At 36.1% G+C, this 19,129-nt stretch overlaps 2 protein-coding genes and 1 long non-coding RNA gene across 4 annotated transcripts in view; 2 read left to right on the forward strand and 1 right to left on the reverse strand.

The window, feature by feature from the left end:
* The window catches only part of LOC103155733 (uncharacterized), a 37,717-nt gene that overhangs the window by 8,332 nt on the left and 10,256 nt on the right, over positions 1-19,129 (reverse strand). The gene's annotated exons all lie outside the window — the stretch shown is intronic.
* Positions 145-3,234, forward strand: LOC103155732 (elastase-1-like). The gene is made up of 8 exons (XM_007577527.2): positions 145-254; positions 485-582; positions 713-813; positions 1,452-1,577; positions 1,732-1,868; positions 1,948-2,090; positions 2,867-3,016; positions 3,112-3,234. The coding sequence occupies exons 1-8, from the start codon at positions 215-217 to the stop codon at positions 3,121-3,123; spliced, it is 807 nt and encodes a 268-aa protein (XP_007577589.1). The 5' UTR covers positions 145-214; the 3' UTR covers positions 3,124-3,234.
* Positions 5,237-13,573, forward strand: LOC103155730 (deoxyribonuclease-1-like). Of its 2 annotated transcripts, none has more exons than XM_007577524.2 (13): positions 5,237-6,220; positions 6,914-7,000; positions 7,131-7,222; positions 7,471-7,548; positions 7,656-7,768; positions 8,379-8,491; positions 8,941-9,092; positions 9,508-9,604; positions 9,694-9,814; positions 10,839-10,915; positions 11,305-11,428; positions 12,144-12,220; positions 12,863-13,573. In XM_007577524.2, exons 2-13 carry the CDS (start codon positions 6,920-6,922, stop codon positions 13,040-13,042), a joined length of 1,305 nt encoding a protein of 434 aa, XP_007577586.1. In that variant the 5' UTR covers positions 5,237-6,220; positions 6,914-6,919; the 3' UTR covers positions 13,043-13,573. The 2 variants fall into 2 exon arrangements, with proteins under 2 accessions (XP_007577586.1, XP_007577587.1); XM_007577525.2 differs by having other exon boundaries at positions 5,241-6,220; positions 12,860-12,944.

The following is a 19,129-nucleotide window of genomic DNA, read 5'->3' on the forward strand; positions in this document are numbered from 1 at the left end:
ATTTTAGAGCTGTAGCTGCAACTTTTTCTGTTTGATATTTTCCATCGCTGACCTAATAAAGAGGCGTGTTTCATTGGACTTCAAGAAACAGTGTGTGAGAAACCACAGGTGCATTCATGGACATGACTTTCCACTCCAGGTCAAGGTCTGGTTTGTGTATAAAAGGCGGTAAAAGCATTCGCTCCTTGCAGAATTGTTCTGACTTGACGCAAACATGCTCAGGATTCTGGTGTTGACATGCCTCGCTGCCTTGGGTAAGAACAAAGAAACATGTACACTGAAAACAATAAAAATACTCTAATTTTTTGCAGTTAATTTTATTAGTTTTGCTCAATTGCATACTATCTGAATGAGATCGTTTACTTTAAGTAAGCAGTAACTTCTATCTACCAGCTACATCATTTCTTTCTACTTCTTATTGTTTTTGAAATTATGGAAGAATTTCCGTGTCAAAATCAAGTTGTTGTTTTGTGTTTTGAACCAGCGGTAGCTGAGCTGCAGCATGAGCCCAAGTACCTGGAAGACAGCGTGCAGAGAGTTGTTGGAGGATCGGTTGCCAAACCCAACTCCTGGCCCTGGCAGGTAACACACTGCGGATGCTACTAGTTATATTTAATGTGTCTGATTTAAAATGGAAATCAAATGTGATCAAAACAGAATGACAAAAAAAACTTGAAGAAAGTACTAAATCCTGTGTTCATTCTCTTTTCAGATCTCTCTTCAGTACCTGTCTGGCAGCTCCTGGTACCACACCTGTGGAGGAAGCCTGATCCGTACTGGCTGGGTGATGACCGCTGCTCACTGTGTGGACAGGTAGCGTAAAGAGTCTTACCTTGAAATGTTCATGGTTTTGTGCTTACGCTTTTATTTGACACAAAAATTTCAGTTTGTATAAAAAATTGTCATTTATTTTGTCTCCTATTTGTCTCTTATTTATGTATCGACCTTGATTACACTTCTCACAACTTCAGAAAGTGTAGACAATTAAAGCTTAATAAGTTAATTCATTAACTATGATATCTCACAAGAAATATTTATTTCATCACATACTTTAAAATGTTGAGTTAGTCCTGCTCAGAATACACTGACTATGTTTAATGAACTTCCAAGGTGGATACAAAAATGGTTCGAAACAAAATAAAAACGATGAAGAGAGAAGATTCATTTAAAAAAAGCGAAATGTCAGGGCAAATATCAAAAACAACTTTACTACAGTTACATTCAGGTACAGAATAATTATTGCAAGGAGTTAAAACTTATGTTTTTAAATCTTTAAATAGAAGAAAATGTGTAAAATAATTGATAAGGTTTCCTATTACTGAATGAATTCGTTTTGTCGTGATTTTTTCAGCATTGTGTGTTCTTTCTTTTCTGACTTGTGTATGGAAAATTTTAAAATGATTAAACATAAAGATATACTAACTACTTTATACCGTTTCTGTGTTTTGTAGTCCAAGAAGCTTCCGTGTGGTTCTTGGTGAGCATGACCTGTACGTCAACGGTGGAACCGAGCAGGTCATCAGTGTGAGCCAGATTTACGTCCACCCCAACTGGGCTTCAAGCAGCGTCGCTAATGGGTGAGACGTGTCTTTAAAACACAGTTATAACATAAGAAAGCGTTTAATTCTGAGCTCACTGGGGGCTGAATGTGACTCTTTTGGTCTAAGCTGCAAACATGTTTTTGCAAAGCATCTGGCATCCATGCTAACAGTTTTGCTTTCTGTATTTCAGATACGACATTGCTCTGTTGAGGCTGTCATCCAGCGCCACCCTGAACAGCTACGTTCAGCTTGCCTCTCTGCCCCCCTCCGGCCAGGTTCTGCCTCACAACAACCTCTGCTACATCACTGGATGGGGACGCACCGCCAGTCAGTGCCTTTTCACAATATTGATATTATTTCCTATTCTTTATGCTAAAGCTAAACGCATCATGTTCCTTTTGATCAGCTGGTGGAAGCCTGTCTGCTCAGCTGAAGGAGGCCTACCTCCCTGTGGTTGACCACACTACCTGCTCCAGGAGCGACTGGTGGGGCAGCACCGTCAAGACCACCATGGTGTGCGCTGGAGGTTATGATGAGGCTGGATGCAATGTGAGTCTGTTTCCTTTTTTCCCCCTCATTTTTATTAATACATTTTGACATGTAGTTTGACATATCGGATACAAGTGGTACTTTTAAAAAAAGTGCTTTCAGTCAATTAAAAAAAATAATTTAATTAATCACACTCTGGTACTGTGATTAATCACTATGCAAGATTGAAGTATAAATATGCACATTTTCAAAAATGTTTAGGAAAATGTTTGATTGTCTCAAGCCAAATATGTCTGAAGATGTTCAGTTTTCCAGGTTTTTACATTCAGGAACGTTTAAATGAAGTCATTTAATTTCAAATGCTAACAGTAACAGAAATAAGACAAAAACAATGCTTATGTGCAGTCCTGTATAATTGTCTTCAAGGAACTAAAGTTATTGATAAAAAGTTATGTCTGAAAAACATGTCAGTATTCCTTCTGAGCCTAAACTTGACTTTTTTTTTTCTAGTTTAAAAAAAAAAAAAAAAGACATGTCATCTTGCAGCCAGTTGCTGGGGTTGAGCAGTTTTCCAGGACAGTAAAATTCTGTCATGCCAATAATAAGCTAAAGCCAATAACATCCATCTGCTTCCAACCAAGATTTACGATGGAGTCCTCAGGAGTACCACAAATGGCCACTAGAGGGCAGCTGTCATGTTTGTCACACAGATCAGAAACACCGGGACTGACTCCTGATCATTTCTTTTAGATTTACACGGACAGGATTTTTGAATTTTTGAGGTTCTGGGGGGAAACACCCCATCAAACTTCAACCTTTCTGGTTTTTACTCTCAGGGTGACTCTGGAGGCCCTCTGAACTGCCAGGTTAGCGGCAAGTACTACGTGCACGGCATTGCCAGCTTCGTGTCTGGTCTGGGCTGCAACTATTATCAGAAACCCACCGTCTTCACCCGCGTGTCTGCCTACATCAGCTGGATGGACTCAGTAAGTGTTAACCAGCCAAACTCTCAGTGTTTTTATTAATTATTCAAAAAGATGGACCCCTAATGAGCTTCTACTTTTTCTCTTTTCCCCCCCAGATCATGGGTTAGGTGTTGCAGAATGCTAAGGTGCAAGGCTGAGTTTGATTATGTTGGCATCTAAAGAAAAAGCTATTGCATTCGTCTCATTCTCCAAAATAATAAAAATACAAATAAACTTTGTCTGCAGGCTCGTTTTTTATATAAATAATAGCAAGCACATTTATGTACCTCACAAGGGTAAACAAAAAAAAGGAAAAAGTGGCCTGCAAAAGTATCAATACTACTCTGACTTGTTTTTTTTGTTTGTTTTGTTTTGTTTTTTGCATTTTGTCCAATTAGCAATCAACAACCACTCAGGGTAAAAGAACTTATTGCAGGAGTCAGTGTGGAGTTTCTTGGGAAGTTTATTTACACTCTACCTTTCATGCACTAAACATGCCTTTCTGGTTCACAGACTGGTATGCAACTGTTGCTGCCAGGGGGTGAATAAATCTCTCAAAGTTTACACACACTGCATCAAAGGCATCAGTAAATTAGTCTCATACAATAAGATGTTATTTTATTTTTAAAAAATGTTGAACTGGAAGTTTCCATGTAGGGGAGTGAAAAAGAGGCAAATTACAAAAACAAATCATCACACTTGGCTTTATTTAGGCCAACATTTGAGGGACCCTGGTTCACCTGCTTGTTTTTTTGTTTTTGTTTTTAAACACTGGTTCCATATTCACAAACTTCTCAGAAAACCTGCGACTCTCACGGTGAACTGATATGAAAGTTTCCTTTAATCCTGATTACTTGTTTCTTATCAGCCGAGCTGCTTAAAGCACATCTTTCCAGTTCCTGAATTCCTTTCTGACTTTTCAGGTCAGAGTGACCCAGCAACTTGCACACATCAATTTCCTTCTGATAAAAACATGCCTCACTGCAAAACAGTTTAAAAAAAATCTATTAACAAATAATTATCAAATAATTATTCCCTACACTACACACTTCTGATTTAAGTTTCCTGACTGGCACTAGCTGCGTTTCCATTACAAATATGTGTAAAACCTTGTCAATATTTCATTAAAGTTAAAAAAAAAAAAAAAAGCACAATTTCGCAATTGCAATATTTCCATTAAGTAAGAAATGCTATTAAAATCACATAAATGAGTTTAGGTAACACTTTATTTGAAGGGGTGTGCATAAGACTGACATGACACTGTCATAAACATGACATAACACCTGTCATGAACACAAAGGAGTCTTTATGAATGTTTGACAGTTGTCATGAAGTGTCATTTGGTAAATAATGACACTTTTAATGCAAAGTTGCTCTAAAAGTTGCATTAAAAGTCCATTAAAAAAATTGCACTAAATTATCATAATTTACAAAACCATGCAAAGTTAGTACTTTTAACTGAAACTGAAACATTCATAAAGACTCCTTTATGTTCATGACAGGTGTTATGTCATGTTTATGACAGTGTCATGTCAGTCTTATGCACACCCCTTCAAATAAAGTGTTACCTAAGTTGAATGCAAAAATCCATTAAAACATGCCACAGTATCATCCTCCCTGCTGTTTTCTTCTTCATCCGGTTGTTGATCATGTGACTCGTGTGAAGCAAAAAAAGTGTTTGTATTGCAGTTTTGTGAAATAAACCAATTTTAATACGACCAAACAAAACACCTCAACCTAACGCAAGAACTTTTTATTGACAACCAAGTTTGTTTTGTTTTGTTAGTTTTTTTGTTTCAAAATTGGTGCGTTTCAATTAAGCAAATTTATTTTTGAAATATTAAATTTTGCAATTATACAGTGAAGGGAAATGCAGCTAGTGTAACAAAATTGAATGGATTCATTTTATCTGTCAAGGAGTTAAATTGTAAACAAACAAATTTTTACTGTAACTTTAGTGAAAAAACGACTCAGTATAATAAATGCACTACATGACAATATGTAGAAAATGTCCTCTTATGTAAATAAATTGCACTTGTAGAGTTATGGTCTCTAATGTGAGGGATATGATGGTGTTTTTATTATAAAGTCATAGCCATTATTGCATTTGGACAAAAGGTTATGGCAACAGCTGGAAGAGGCGATATCCAGGATGTGAAGTCCTGTGAATAACAAATACTTTTTTACAGCGTCAGGCAATGTACATCATCATGAAAGTTATTAAGAATATGATATTCTCAGAATACCAATATATTAACAAGTCGATTGTAAATTGAATTATTATACTGGATCCTGTCACACAAAATATCAATAATTAATAATGACACTCTTATTGGTTAAGTGACACTTAGAGAAATTTGATGGGGCTGATTACATCTACTGGATAAAGATCATCTCTTCCTCTACAAAGGTAAACCTGTGGATAATTTGAATTTTCTGTGTTCATTAGTTAACTTTAGGGAAAGTTTGGAAAAGAGAAATAAAATCTAAGTGAGTCATTGTGAAACCACTGTGGTCCAGTAACAGTGCTGTAACATCTCTGAGCAAATGGGATGTGGGGCCTTAGTGGGCACGGTTCCCATGGCAGCGTTTCTCTGGCGCTGCCAGCAGGGATTATCTGGAATATCATCCTCAAAAGCGGGACGTTTCTCCCGCTTTTGAGAAATCTCAAAAGGACAGTGTCTGGAGATAAGATTATTTAGTTCAATCTAATCACATCTGAAGGCATTTTCATCACACTTGGTCCAAATAGTAAAATTATCGCACCTGTGTATGAATAGGAATGTTCAAAGTCAGTTGTTTTTTTTTTGTTCCTCACATCAGCAGTTCAAATTAACATTACAGAAAACTTCAAAAACACATCTGAAAAAGTCTTTGTTTTGCCAGTGCTCTCATCGGAGGACAATTTCCTTTCCTGCTAAGCAGGGCAAACATGTTAATTTCCTGTTTTCTTAGGCAACTAGGAGGTGACTCACACCATCAAAGGCATGCACATTTTATCAGCCACAGTGCCCAATATCAAACAAAAAATGTGAAATTCTCCTTACCTTAAATACATTAACAAAAGCAGGAAGCATGAGTGGCGTGTGATGGACCACGATGGGCGGGTTTCAGTTGGAAAACTTTTTGTTGAGCTGCTTCTGCAGTGCCATTTCCTTTTGAGTGGCAAAGCTCCTTCCCGCACTTTTTTGAATTTCTCTGACTCTGATCACCATTACTAGACTTGTAAGTATTTTGCTCTACTTACTTCACATTCCTTATTTTGTCACTACTTTGCAAATGGAAAGTATTTGTTTAGTCTGATTTTGTAAGTAAAACAGCTGTTTCATTTCTTTATAAATTTGTGATTCTTAACTTTCAGTAGTTCTCATTTATTGTGTCATACTGCATCTGCCTCCTCTACCTCCTCAGATTCTGCTGTTCAAGTGCATTTTTATACAATCATTTCTAAAGCTTCCTTTGAAGCTTTTCATTAGTCTTTGGTCTGTTATTCATTTTCAGTTTAACATTCTGATGTTTTAGGAAGAATGTTTGCCGTAGTCTATTTTCTAAGCATTGTTTTCAAGATATGACTTTCAGATACTGTTCTTTTCTTGAGGAAGTTGTTTAGTTTGATACTTCTCTGGACTTTTAACAGGTTTTAAAAAATGTAGGTTTTAACCAACTCCTTAGCTAACATCATAGAATAAACGTGCCTTTATAAACTTCAGGTTACATTTACACCACAGTATAATCATTGAAACCTGGTAAATGTTAGGTCATGTATAAATTAAAACCCTAAAACTTAAGTTATCTAAAGTGTGGATTGTAAATTCTTAAACATACTAGTGTGTGTGTGTGTGTGTGTGTGTGTGTGTGTGTGTGTGTGTGCACGTGCATGCGTGTTTGTGTACATGTGTGTTTTTTTTATTAAATGAGATCAAAATGAAAATCGCCGCCTTCAATGCAAAGAAACTGGGACTTCGAAAAGTCAAAAACACCAAAGTTTGCAAATACCTTATTAAGGTAAGAAATGCTTTTCATTCTTGAATGGAATTTAATTGAATCATGGCAAATGAAATAGGAAGTCGCATAAAAAGAAATGGGAACAACAAAAGCATGAATATATTTTTTACTTGCCATACATTTCTCCTAGATCATCTCTCAGTACAGCATAGTGTTCATACTGGAGGTGATGGATAAAACTGGGAAAGCAATGGAGATGTTACTGGAAAAGCTCAGAGCTGTGTGAGTGTAACTTATAAAAACAAAATGCAAAAACCTAATCATGTTGGTTGTTTACAGCAAAAATCTGACAGATATGGATGCATGAAAATGTGTTTCAAAAGAGAGGTTTAAGATGACCTTGCAAAGATTTAGAAGAAAATTAAAGACCAAAGCTGTTATAACTGAAAACAGCAAAGACATGAAAATATAATAACATTGTGATAATAATATAAGTTAATGTTTTCTTATGCCGTGTTTGTTTCCAACAGTTGTGATAAATATGAAATGGTCTGCAGCTCAGCTCTCGGCAGAAATGGCTACAAGGAGAAGTTTGTTTGTTTCTATAGGTGGGTCTCATAAACCATGTTTCAGAGGCTGTCAGTAACATAAAAAAGTATCTTCATCATATATTACATGCATCTTACTTCTCTCTGTGGTGCTTTGTATGTTTCAGAGAGGATGAGGTCGAACTAACGGATCAGCATCAGTATGAAGACAATCAGCCGGGGGACGAAGACGCTTTTGCCAGAGAGCCCTTGATTCTGCGCTTCTACTGTCCTACCACAGGTCTGCGCTGTTCATCTAATGATTTTATTACACCATTAGCTGTGATTAGCTTGTTGCTCAGACTTAGAATAATTACTATAATTACTGTTGACTGAAGAACAAATATTAGAATACGCAATGTTTGACAAAGCCAGAATATCAGCAGTTGCTTTTCTGTCACATCTTTATTATTGTCATTGTATCCCTTAAGTTCTTAGTATGGTTAATACTTTTGTCTTAAAATATCATTAATGTTAACAGAGGTAATTTCATTATTCATAAAATACATTGGTTGCTAAGGAATAAAACAAATGCACCTATCTGTATCAAGAATGCTGTGAAGTTTATTATAAATGCATTGTTTTTAGACATTTTTGTTTCAGCAGCACTGTGTAAAAATACTCCAATATGAATATGTTGAATCACAATTATTGTATTTCAGTTGAAACTGTTGCATCATTTTAGCCATTTAATTAATTGATTTCATAATCAAGTCAGTGTTTTTTTCTTTGTGTTGTCGTAAGTGCATTATGTTATAAAAGGTTTAATCTACAACATAAACTTTCAAGTTTGTTAATGTGTGTATAGGAATACAGTATACTTGGGATTTCTCTCTTCTGTCCCACAACAGTTGCCAAAGATCTGGTCCTGATCCCGGTTCACACCCAACCAAATGATGCTGAGAAAGAACTGGATGAGCTCCATGATGTGGTCAAAACCATGAGAAGGAAATGGAAAAGCCCGGTAAGGATTAAAGATTGATATCCAAGAAAAACTTGAGAATGTGAAACTAACTATATTTTTGCACTTTCTTTTCACATAAAATGTTCCCTAAATGAAGATTGTACTCTGGTACCTCACAGCTACTGAATGAAAGTACACCTCTCGATGTAGCTTAAGAACCAACCACCAGATGGCGTTTTTGAGGCACAAGCACAAACTGAGATGCATACATCTTTATGATCACTATGTCACTCACTTATTGCGACTCCGCTGAATAGTTTAACACAAACTTAGAAATAATGAGCACAGAGTAACAAGAACAAACTAATCACTAAATGAACAGTGCTAAATTAACTAGAATGACAAATAATTATCATAATCCTTTGCTGAAGTCATGTAAAAACCAGACAAACACAGCAGAATGCTACATTATGATAGGCAACGGCTTTACCAATATTTCTCTTTTTCAGAACATTATGGTTCTGGGAGACTTCAATGCAGCTGGTTCATATCTTTCAAAGAAGAAGAAGAAAGTGATACGCATCTCCTCTCCTCCTTTCTATTGGCTGATTGACGACACGGCTGACACAACAACTCACTCTAACAAGCACGCCTATGACAGGTGAGGCGTTATCTTAACACATTCTGTGAATTTAGTATGCAACTCATACAGTCATGCTGAAATGGTATTTTTCCATCTTATGGTTATAACTATAAAATCTAAACAAAATGGCTCTGTAAATACATTGAATAAATGGAAAAAGCCATTCACAGGCCTTTCATCTTGTCCTTAGACAGCTCTTTCCATTCATAAAAGATTATTTTTAACTCAGATTAACTTAACAGATGACCATGACAGGATCATTTTCTTTCTTAAAAACAATTCTGTTTTAGAATGTGTGCTTTTTTAAATCCATGTTAATTGTGTGTTATTGGGATTTTATTTGGTATAAAAGGACAAGGTAATGCATAATTGGGAGGAATTGAATGTTTTAAGAACCACACTGAAGACACTGTGATGCCTCTTGTTCCAACAGGATTGTGGTGTACACAAAGAAAATGCAAAATACCATCGTCCCCAACTCAGCCAAACCTTTCAACTTCCAGAGAGAGTTCAGGCTAAATAAGAAAGTAGTAAGTTTCATGTTCACAACTGTAAACGTCAGAAATGAGTTGAAGCTTTTAAAGAGCAGAACACTGTTCTTTCCCTTTTGGCTTCCAAGGCTCTTAGCGTCAGCGACCATTATCCTGTGGAGGTGGAGCTGAAGACTGCAGTGAGAAGAAGGGAGAAAGCCACACATTGTGCAAGAAAAACATCCACCAAAGGAAAACCTTCGAAAAAAGGTCGTCTTTACTTTACTGACCACATAGATTAATTCTTCAAAGTGTAATTGATTAATCAAACTGGACTTCCTAATGTCACAAGCACTGGAATACTTTAGTAACATCTGCCTTTTCAAACTTAAAGATGCAGTACATAATTTTTATACAAATATGTCCTTCTCATATTTGTTGAAACTGTCACTATGGCCTGATAGTGTGAGACAGATAATCTGTGAAAACACTCAGCTCCTTTGTCTCCTCCCTCTTATCCTCCTGCTATCTGCAGAAATACACAGCTTGGCCAGAAACAACCAATCAGAGTCAGGAAGAGTGTCTCAGCACAGTCAACATCCCTTGTGAACAGATCATTTCTCTCATAATATGCGGTCATGAAATATCGAAAGCCAAGAAATATGTAAAAGACATTTTTATAAGAAATTGTATTCTACAGCTTTATGAATGGAAGGACAGATAAAAGTCCAGGAATGAAAATGAAAAGTGATAAACTGACTTATTTAAGGTCTGATCTATACTTTTTTTAATAAAAATCACAATCTCAGCATTTTTACTCTCAAGAAAAAAAATCAATAAGAGTTTTCTCTGATCCTAATAGAATAGTTCTAATTCACAACTTCCTCTTTAATCATATATAATGTGTGAATTATGAATTAAGCTTGACGTAGACTCCAGTTTGAATTAAACTTTAATGTCAATGATGGTGGCTTTGGTAGACGTTTGTCCTGGAAGCTGTGGGTTACTGGTTTGATTCCCGCCTTACCTGTGGGAGTGGTCAGAGGGCCTGGTGGCACTGCTGCATGGCAGCCTCACCCAGAGCAGCTGTGGCTACTATCCAGTAGCTTGTCACCATCAGCTTGTGAATGACTGCATGCAATGTACAGTGCTAGGTGGATGACTTGGACATGACAAAACGTTATAAGTACAAAGCAGGAAATTGAAGTGAAAGTGCAGCCTTTATAAATTCACATCTGTGTCTTATTTTGTTCTGGTGAAAATATTTGTCTTCTCTTTTAATTTAAATCATCAGGGCCTCAGAAGAGGGCCAGTCCAGCAGAATCCAAGAAGAGGAAGAATTCAGCAGCAAAAAGAAAGAGAGGACAGCAGGTGACATTCAAGATTCAAGAAAAGAACAATATTGTGACTTATTTGGAAATATGTAGTCTCTAGGGCTAACACCTTTCAGTAATTTAATAGAGTACCCATAATGGTAAAAGCAAGAGAAAGTTTTTGTCTATGTTGTATTTAGTAAAGAAGCAATGCTGTCTTGTCATTTTCTTAAAAGCCTTGTATCCTTGTATGCTATGGAAATACAAAGCAAATATGCAGTAATGTAGGAGGGATATGAAAGTCTTATTATATCTTTAGAAATAAAACTAAGACCACTGCAGTATGTTTTCCATTTGCTTCTTATTCTTTTGTTAAATACATTGGAGTTTTATTTGCTAAACGTTCTATTTTTTTATTTACTTCATATTCCTCTATCTTTCTCTAAGGCTCTTAGTGTCACTGACCATTATCCTGTGGACTCAAAGACTGTCCGAAGATCCCAACAACAAAGGAAAAAGGCCGCACCCCCAAAAAGAAAAGCATCCAGCAAAACACAAACTCCAAAGAGAAGTACCCTATACATTATTCATTAATTTCATACCAACTAACATGTTTAGGGTTGTGTCTAAATGCATAGGGCAATAAGATATCCAGTTAATCTACCAGGCATGTTCTATGAAAGTTAGAGAAAGCCTGAGTAGCTGGAGATAACCTACACATGCCTGGTGAAAACCTAATGCACCAAGACAAAAGAAGAGGGATGCTATCCTAAAACAAACTCCAAAGAAAAATACTTCTATTCATTTATCTTTCATACTCAATTCATCTTGCTCAGTGTTTCAGCAGAGAGCCATTAGTGTACAAAAGGTGGGGTCACCCTGGGCAGCAACTAATGACACACAGTCTCACACATAAGGGCAATTTAGAGAGAACAATTAACCTAAACAGGTTAAACTGTCATGCTCAAAAAACAAGGCTGTTTTTTGAGCTTCCAAAGAACATTTTTGAATTGAGAATATGCAAACTCCTTAACTGAAAGATCCCAGGCTGGGTTGATCCAAAGCAACAGTGCTACAACAAAACAAAACTGGCTGAAGTTTTACCATGAAAGACAAAAATAATTATATTAGGTCTCACACATAAATCCAGACTCCATTAATTCAAACTGAGTCAGAATTAATGCAGTTTCCCAAGATGGAAAGTGTAATAATTCAAACTCTGAGTCATGTAAATGCACATGCTTGTTTTTAATTTTGGCCCCCTTTCTTTTAAATGAAACCATAAGGAGCTCAGAAGAGATCCAAACCAGCAGACTACAATGGAAGGAAGACTCAAGCAGCAAAAAGGAAGCGTAATGAACAGGTAACACCCAAGAGCGCAATGAAGAGGCAATGTGTTAGTGTTCATGTCAACATTTTCTAAATCTGGCACCTGTTAACAATATCAGCTTCTGTATCAGTTAGCGCCAATATTCTTAAGATGTATTTTAATTTTAACTACATAAATTTTACTATTTTCATGTTCATATTCTCAGGATGAGCAGGTTTTAAACCAGAGAGTTAATGTGAGTCTGATATTGCTGAACATAACCCTTATGATAGAGCAAAGGTATTCAAATCCAGTCCTCCAGGGCCTGAGTCCTGCAACATCTCTGCTTCAACACACCCGACTCAAATAATCAGGTCATTAGCACAATTCTGGAGAACTTGGCTGCATCCCAAGCAGGTAATTCAACCATTTGATTCAGGTGTGTTGGACCACAGACATGCCTAAGAGTTGCAAGACATCAGCCCTCGAGAACCGGATTGGAATATCTCTATGCTAGAATGTTAGATAGGTTAACAGCTAAGTGTGTTATGTGTCAAAGACACATTAAAAATACTTTAGTGTGAAAGTGGATGGACAGTTATTTAATTTTATGGAAACTTTATTTTTCTCTCTCTCTCTTTGTCGCTTTCTCTTTTTCTCTGTGTGTTCATTTCAACTCTGCTCTCTACCAAGTAGTCACCACCGCCTCAATGGTCCAATTATGAAAGTGCTGGTTCTGAATGTTTGGACGATGAAAGATCTGAATTGTCCGACACTGAAAGCTCCTACTCCAACTCTCAATGGCTCAACTCTGAAAGATCCATTCCTGACCAAACCGATTCCTGTCTGCTGGTTCCTCTCACATGGATTCATTAATTCTGTGGCTTATAAAGGAAAATCATTCATACCGCCCTTTCAGCATCCTGTTCAACAGACCTGTGCCTGCTATCTACTCAAGAGATCCAATGGGCGGCCAATCAACAGGTTGTGCTCAAATCAACCCAAGAGCGCAGATCTAAGAATTACTTCAACCTCTGTGTGATTTTTCTTTCTTGAGCTTTCAAAAAATAAGTTTTATCAAAAGGTTACCAATTTCCTTTGTTGCATTACTAGTGTTACTAACCATGAAGTCTTCGTAGTTTAGTTTAAGGTGTTGCTTATTAACTTGTAACTTTCTTAGGGAAAAACCTTTTTCCTTTTGGTGTGATTTATTTTTTCTTCATCTTAGAAATATTTGTATGAAATATAATTTTATTTTTTACTAATGCATGTTTCATATTCAGCTGTTTTAATTTCATATGTGTTAAATAAATTTGTTCAGTAAGCAAAATTTGTACAGTAAGTAAAATTTGACAAAATGTTTCCTCAATATACATTTCAGCTCAATAAAGACTGACTTTGCATGCACAAGATTTTTTCTTTCAGATTCCTTATCAACCACCATGTCAGGCATCAAAAACGGGGATGTTACTTTAAAGCAATTCAGCTGGGAAACTATGAGGTAGTATGTAAAAATTGATTTTCAGAACCTGCTTGCTAAATTGCTAAATTAAATATTTTAATATCAAATAATTAGATTGCATTATTTTGAATGTAAGGTTATATGCAATGGTTTTGGGTTATGATTATTATTATTATTATTATTATTATTATTATTTTTAGAATAACTCGTCATGGGCTATTAAATATCAGAATATTTACATTAATAGCTAGTGGGTTTATTCATTATTAAAATAAAAAATAAAACATGTTGGTGTTCCTGAAGTTATGCAATTGCTTCTTCTGTCCACTGGATGTCACCATCAACCTTTTCAAGCTTATGAATTTTTTTTAGGTCACTAGTGACTCACAGTTAACACCATTAATTATGTCCAATTGTTTGCTTGTTTGATTGTAATCTTGATTTAACCAGGTATGTTTCATTGAGATTAAAAATATATTTTTCAACACAGAACTGGCCAAGAATAGCAGCAACACACCGACAATTATGACTCATAAAACCACAGACATCCAAAACCAATAAAAATACATTATGGATTAAAAAAGGAAGAGAAATAACAAAAAACAAACATATCCATGAAAGTAAAAATGAGGATAAAATAACGCTCAATAAATTTCTTTGTAATTGCTTTAACAAATCTTATTTACAAACTGATTAAAAGTGGCTTTAAGTACATCAGGAGAAACCATTTCCTTCAACTTTGAGTCTTTCTGTAGTTATTCCAGAAAGGGGGCAGCAAACTGGAAGCATTTTTTGCCTTTATTAGTGTGAAACTTAGGAACAGTTAATAAAATGTTACACATTAATTAGTTTTTCCCATTTTTTTTAAGGAAAACTTGAGTTTGACAATATTTTTTGTCATTTATGTCAATTGAATTTTGCTTAGTTTTGTGAAAACCTCAGTAAATTCACAGCCAGAAGACTGCAGATATAGCCAAATTCCAATCTCAGAGGTCCATCTGTTTTGTCTGTTTAAGCACAAACTAAAACATCTTCCAACCAATGATTCTTTCCCATATTTGCAGACTGAGTCTTCACCTGGAACAGATGAGGCTAAAACTGAGCTTTCTAACAATGAACACACTATGATTAACAGTGGAAAGGCTCTCTTCCAAAGGCAGCTGGAGCTTTTCAAACTGCACTGCCTCGTGACTTTTTGAAATACCAAGAGATTTAAAAAATGAAAACATGGGAACCTATGGGCTCAGGACTCAACTGGCATCTCGGAAAATCTGTCTTTAATGATGCATCAAGAAGAAACACACCAAACTATATGTCCCGTTTATAAACAGAAAAGTTATGTTATTTTCTAGCATAAAAACAGAAGAAAGACAAACCAAACTAACAAAACCCTTTGACAATAGTCAAGTTTGAGAGTGATGAAGATAAAGATGAAGAACAATTGAGAAACATCTGCAAATTACACAGTTTAAACTAAATTTAAACTAATTCTATATAATGTCAAAATTGTCCAAATTACAAAATAAATTCACAAACATGTATGTCGTCATAAAAGTGGGTCTCTCTATGTTATCAGATGTGCAGATTTACGTCACTGCTCTTGGTACTTTACCCTCCTCTTCAGCAGCTGCTGTTTGTTTCAGCGATTCACACACAGCAGTTCAGACTGATGTCTGCTACACTTTTATCTGTTTTTCCTGTTTGCTGCCGTCACTCTGGTAACGCACATAAAAACACCAAAGGTTCTCCAAACATCATGATGTGATAAACACTTGTAATGCACTTAAAACCTGTCGAGTCTCATCTTATAGCAGAGCACATCAAATTGTATCAGGGTATAACAATGAATGGGTCCTAAACCACTGGGAGCCGGACCAGTGCTGGGACATGGCTGTCGTAGCACTGGGCCACACAGCATCACTACCTAATGAGAAGCTATTTTATCTTAAAAACCAGTGGAGTCCTTGTGATTTAACCAAAGAACTTAAGTATTAAAGTAATATTAAGCAGAGCAGGAAGACAAGCATGTGACATGGAGCATGGAGGACCTGGTCCAACCCAACACCATGTTTCTGATTTTGTACTTTTATCATTAAAGCTGCAGTACGTAACTTTTGTAAGTTATTTCTTCACTTATTTGTTGCAACAAAAAAAAAAGTTAGTGTTGTCAATCACAATCTCATGTGGTGCTGCTCATTCTTCCTCCCTCATCCCTCATTGCTATGCTGCACTGCAGCTAGCAGAGACTTTAGTGAATGCTAAAGCTGGTTAGAATTAGACTCTGTGTGGAGGAAACTAAGAGTCTGCAGACAGGATGCATCTGATGGAGATGTCAAGAAAGACCTGGTGTTTCACTGGTTGAAACTGGAAAAGCTGTTTTTCTACCACTAGGGTAAAAATGGTGACGTGGTTATCCTTTTATCTTTGAAAGTGAAAGCAGTAGTGAAATGCGTCTCATGACCTAATCAAAGGAACTAATGCTGTGAAGGCAACAAGTACAAACCAGTTAGAGGTGGAAAATACTTAGTAAGTCTTGTCACCAAACAAGTACTTTTTACTTTTTCTTTATTTTTGAAACAAACTTTTATACGAGATAGATTTAGAAGTAAATATAGCCACTACTAGTAGCAGTCTGCAGATCTTTTTTGTGTGAGACATGCAAATGAGCAGCTGGAAAGGAATATGTAAAGAAAAATTATTCAGGAATATCATAACAAAAAAAATGATTTTACATAATTGTCCCCTTCAAGAAGCGAATCCAAAGCAAATGTGTTTTTTAAAAGGTTTTCTCAGCACTAATGGTCCTCAGTCCACAGGAAGAGGGGCAGAGAGAAGAGGAGCCCAGTCTAGGCTAAAATTATGCAGACTGAATTATGACCCCATTACCAACTTACTTTGATGTTTTATGAAGTTTGTCTGTCTCATCAGATTTGTGCCACACATTACTGTGCCAAAGTGTCCACACACTGGGTTATTTTAATGCAACAGCAAGGATGTGCGTTTGTTTTTTAAAGAAATGTTTTTGATCGTCTGAACTAAAAACAAGCCTTCCTCTTGGCTGACCTCCATTCACTGGTGAAGCTGGGCAAACTGTTTCCCTTAAACAACTGCTACATAAGATTATCTACACATTTTGTAGAATACTTAAATTCAGGGAAAAATTACTTTCTTCCTCTATATTTATGTGACTAACCTGAGGTCTAGGAGTGTAGATTCAACTTAGCTCTTTAGAACTGCAGTACAATATGATTTCATATTTATGCTGCAGGAGAAAAATACATGAAATCTTTTTATTTTTATTTTAACAGCCGATTTTTATTTTGTGTGTGGATGAACACATCATTGAATGAATGACTGTAAGAACTTGTTTTTGTTAAACTTTATCTAATTTTTCCCTCATTCTACTTAAAAATAAACTGCCGAAAAAAAAAAAGAAAAAAAACCCTAAATGAAGACTGATGCAATTTTACATTAAAAGATAACATCCATTTCATCATCTGTTTTTCTTTTTGCTCACACACAGGCACATATCTTACAAAATAACATTATCTTTTGCTGAGAAAGCTGTTCGGTCAGCAATGCTGTATTGATGTCTTTTGCTCTAAATAAACCAAACTCCTCATGGAAGCACCAGTCAACTCGCACACACACACCGAGCAACCTGGTTGGAGCCAGTTCCTCTTGGGAAATTGATCACTCTGCACAGTTTAGGATATAAAACTTAAAGAACTTATAATACATTTGTTTAGGGTATTTACAATGCTTGATTGGAGCAATAGTAAAATAGTTTAGCTTTTTTGATTCAAGGCAAGTTATCTAAATGCAGAAATCAACTTCGACTAAAAATGTATCTAACAGCCTTTATTTTCCAGGAAAGGGGGAATTCAGGTAATTAGCTTGCATTGTTAAAGCTAGTTGGGAACCTCTGATACCTGTGTGCTTAAATTAAATCAGTAATCACGGCTAAATGTTCTGAATCTTCACAAAATCTGTAATCCCAATGTGACTTTATATGACATGAAAATGCAATATCACCCTCACGTGGGGTCACACGCGGATCACAACCGAAAGAACGAGATCCTGGATACAAGCTGCCACTGTAGGTTGGTTGGACTTTCCGATGACTTCAGAGAGAAATATGTATTAAAGCTGCAAATTCCTTCAATTTTCTTTATTTCTGGCACTTTAACCTGGGAAATCTATTACGTTAGAGGTCCATTGCAATTTGATCACAGGTTATTGGAAAAAATGAAATGTTTAAATAAATATAATCCTAAACAAACAGAGAATTATGATCCTTGTCAGAATGAATCAGCTAAAGCGTGCTGTGAGAAAACAAGTGAGTGCAAACCTGAATAACCAGAAGGGCTAAATCAAACAAAGCTTTAAATAACTCTTCATTTATTCAGAGTATCAACTAACTTCAGTCAGAGAGTAAACACCAAGTCTCAAGACATTAGCTGGGAGGAAACTGAAAGTTGCCTTTCATCCACTTTGTGAAATAAACCAAAGTGAATGTTAAATTAATTAACTTGCATGACAGCTCTGTCACACTGGGAAAAAATGGAACAATTTAAGTCATTCCCAGATCAAAATTAACTATCATCATTGTATAAAAACTTTACATGCAGTAGACTTTAATTAGCATCAAGCATATGGAGTTATGGAGGAGTGCTAAACATAAAAATGAAAAGGTAAGACTGAAATGTGCAGACTGTCCTAGTTTTGTAATCTGCCAGGAAGTTAATGCCCAGCTCAGAGTGCTGTTCATAAAACAGCTTCAAAGAAGCTGTTGTGAAATCATAAGTGCCTCTATGACACATTCACCTTTTTTGCCCAGTAATCAGTTTTAGAAACCTGTGAAGTTATACTGAATATTGTTTCTGCCACTGTAGATTTTTGGCAATAACTTAATTGCATTTTAAAGTTAATCCTGAAGAAAATGGTAAATGTATTGCATAATTCATCAGCAGAGTTAAGTGTCTACATGAAAGTAGAGATTTAGTTAGTTTTTGTTCTCAGCCTTCAGGTGTTTTAGTGTTAAGGTTAAATGGAAAAACAAAAATCTCAAGAGAAGCAGCTGTTTTTGCCCACACAAGAAAGGTCAATAGGCCATTTCCAAACAACTTGGAAGTCTCTTATTCCAATACCAGATTCACTGTTTGCAAGTTTAAGTTGATATACGTCCTAGCTGTAGACGTCACAAAAAGTTCATGGCAAAGTAACTCAGTATTTAGAGCCATTTTGTTAATCCCAGAGCTTGTTCTCAGATTCCACAGGCCAGTTTGCACGTTAAACTATGAGTTTCTCTCAGGATAACAACACCAAACAGTATGAAAACTCTGAAGGTTTTCTGAAATGAATACAGCAGCCAGGAATCTTGGACAACATTTTTAGATTAGTAGTTGCCGTCAGTAAAGGCGACATATTTTGAAAGATTAGAAGAAAACGGCTGAGCAGCAATAAAAGCTCAATTAGCTCACTGTAGGCAGCATTTGACC

This window comes from Poecilia formosa, unplaced genomic scaffold, assembly GCF_000485575.1.
Source record: "Poecilia formosa unplaced genomic scaffold, Poecilia_formosa-5.1.2 Scaffold445, whole genome shotgun sequence".
In the NCBI taxonomy this organism is placed as follows: domain Eukaryota; kingdom Metazoa; phylum Chordata; class Actinopteri; order Cyprinodontiformes; family Poeciliidae; genus Poecilia; species Poecilia formosa.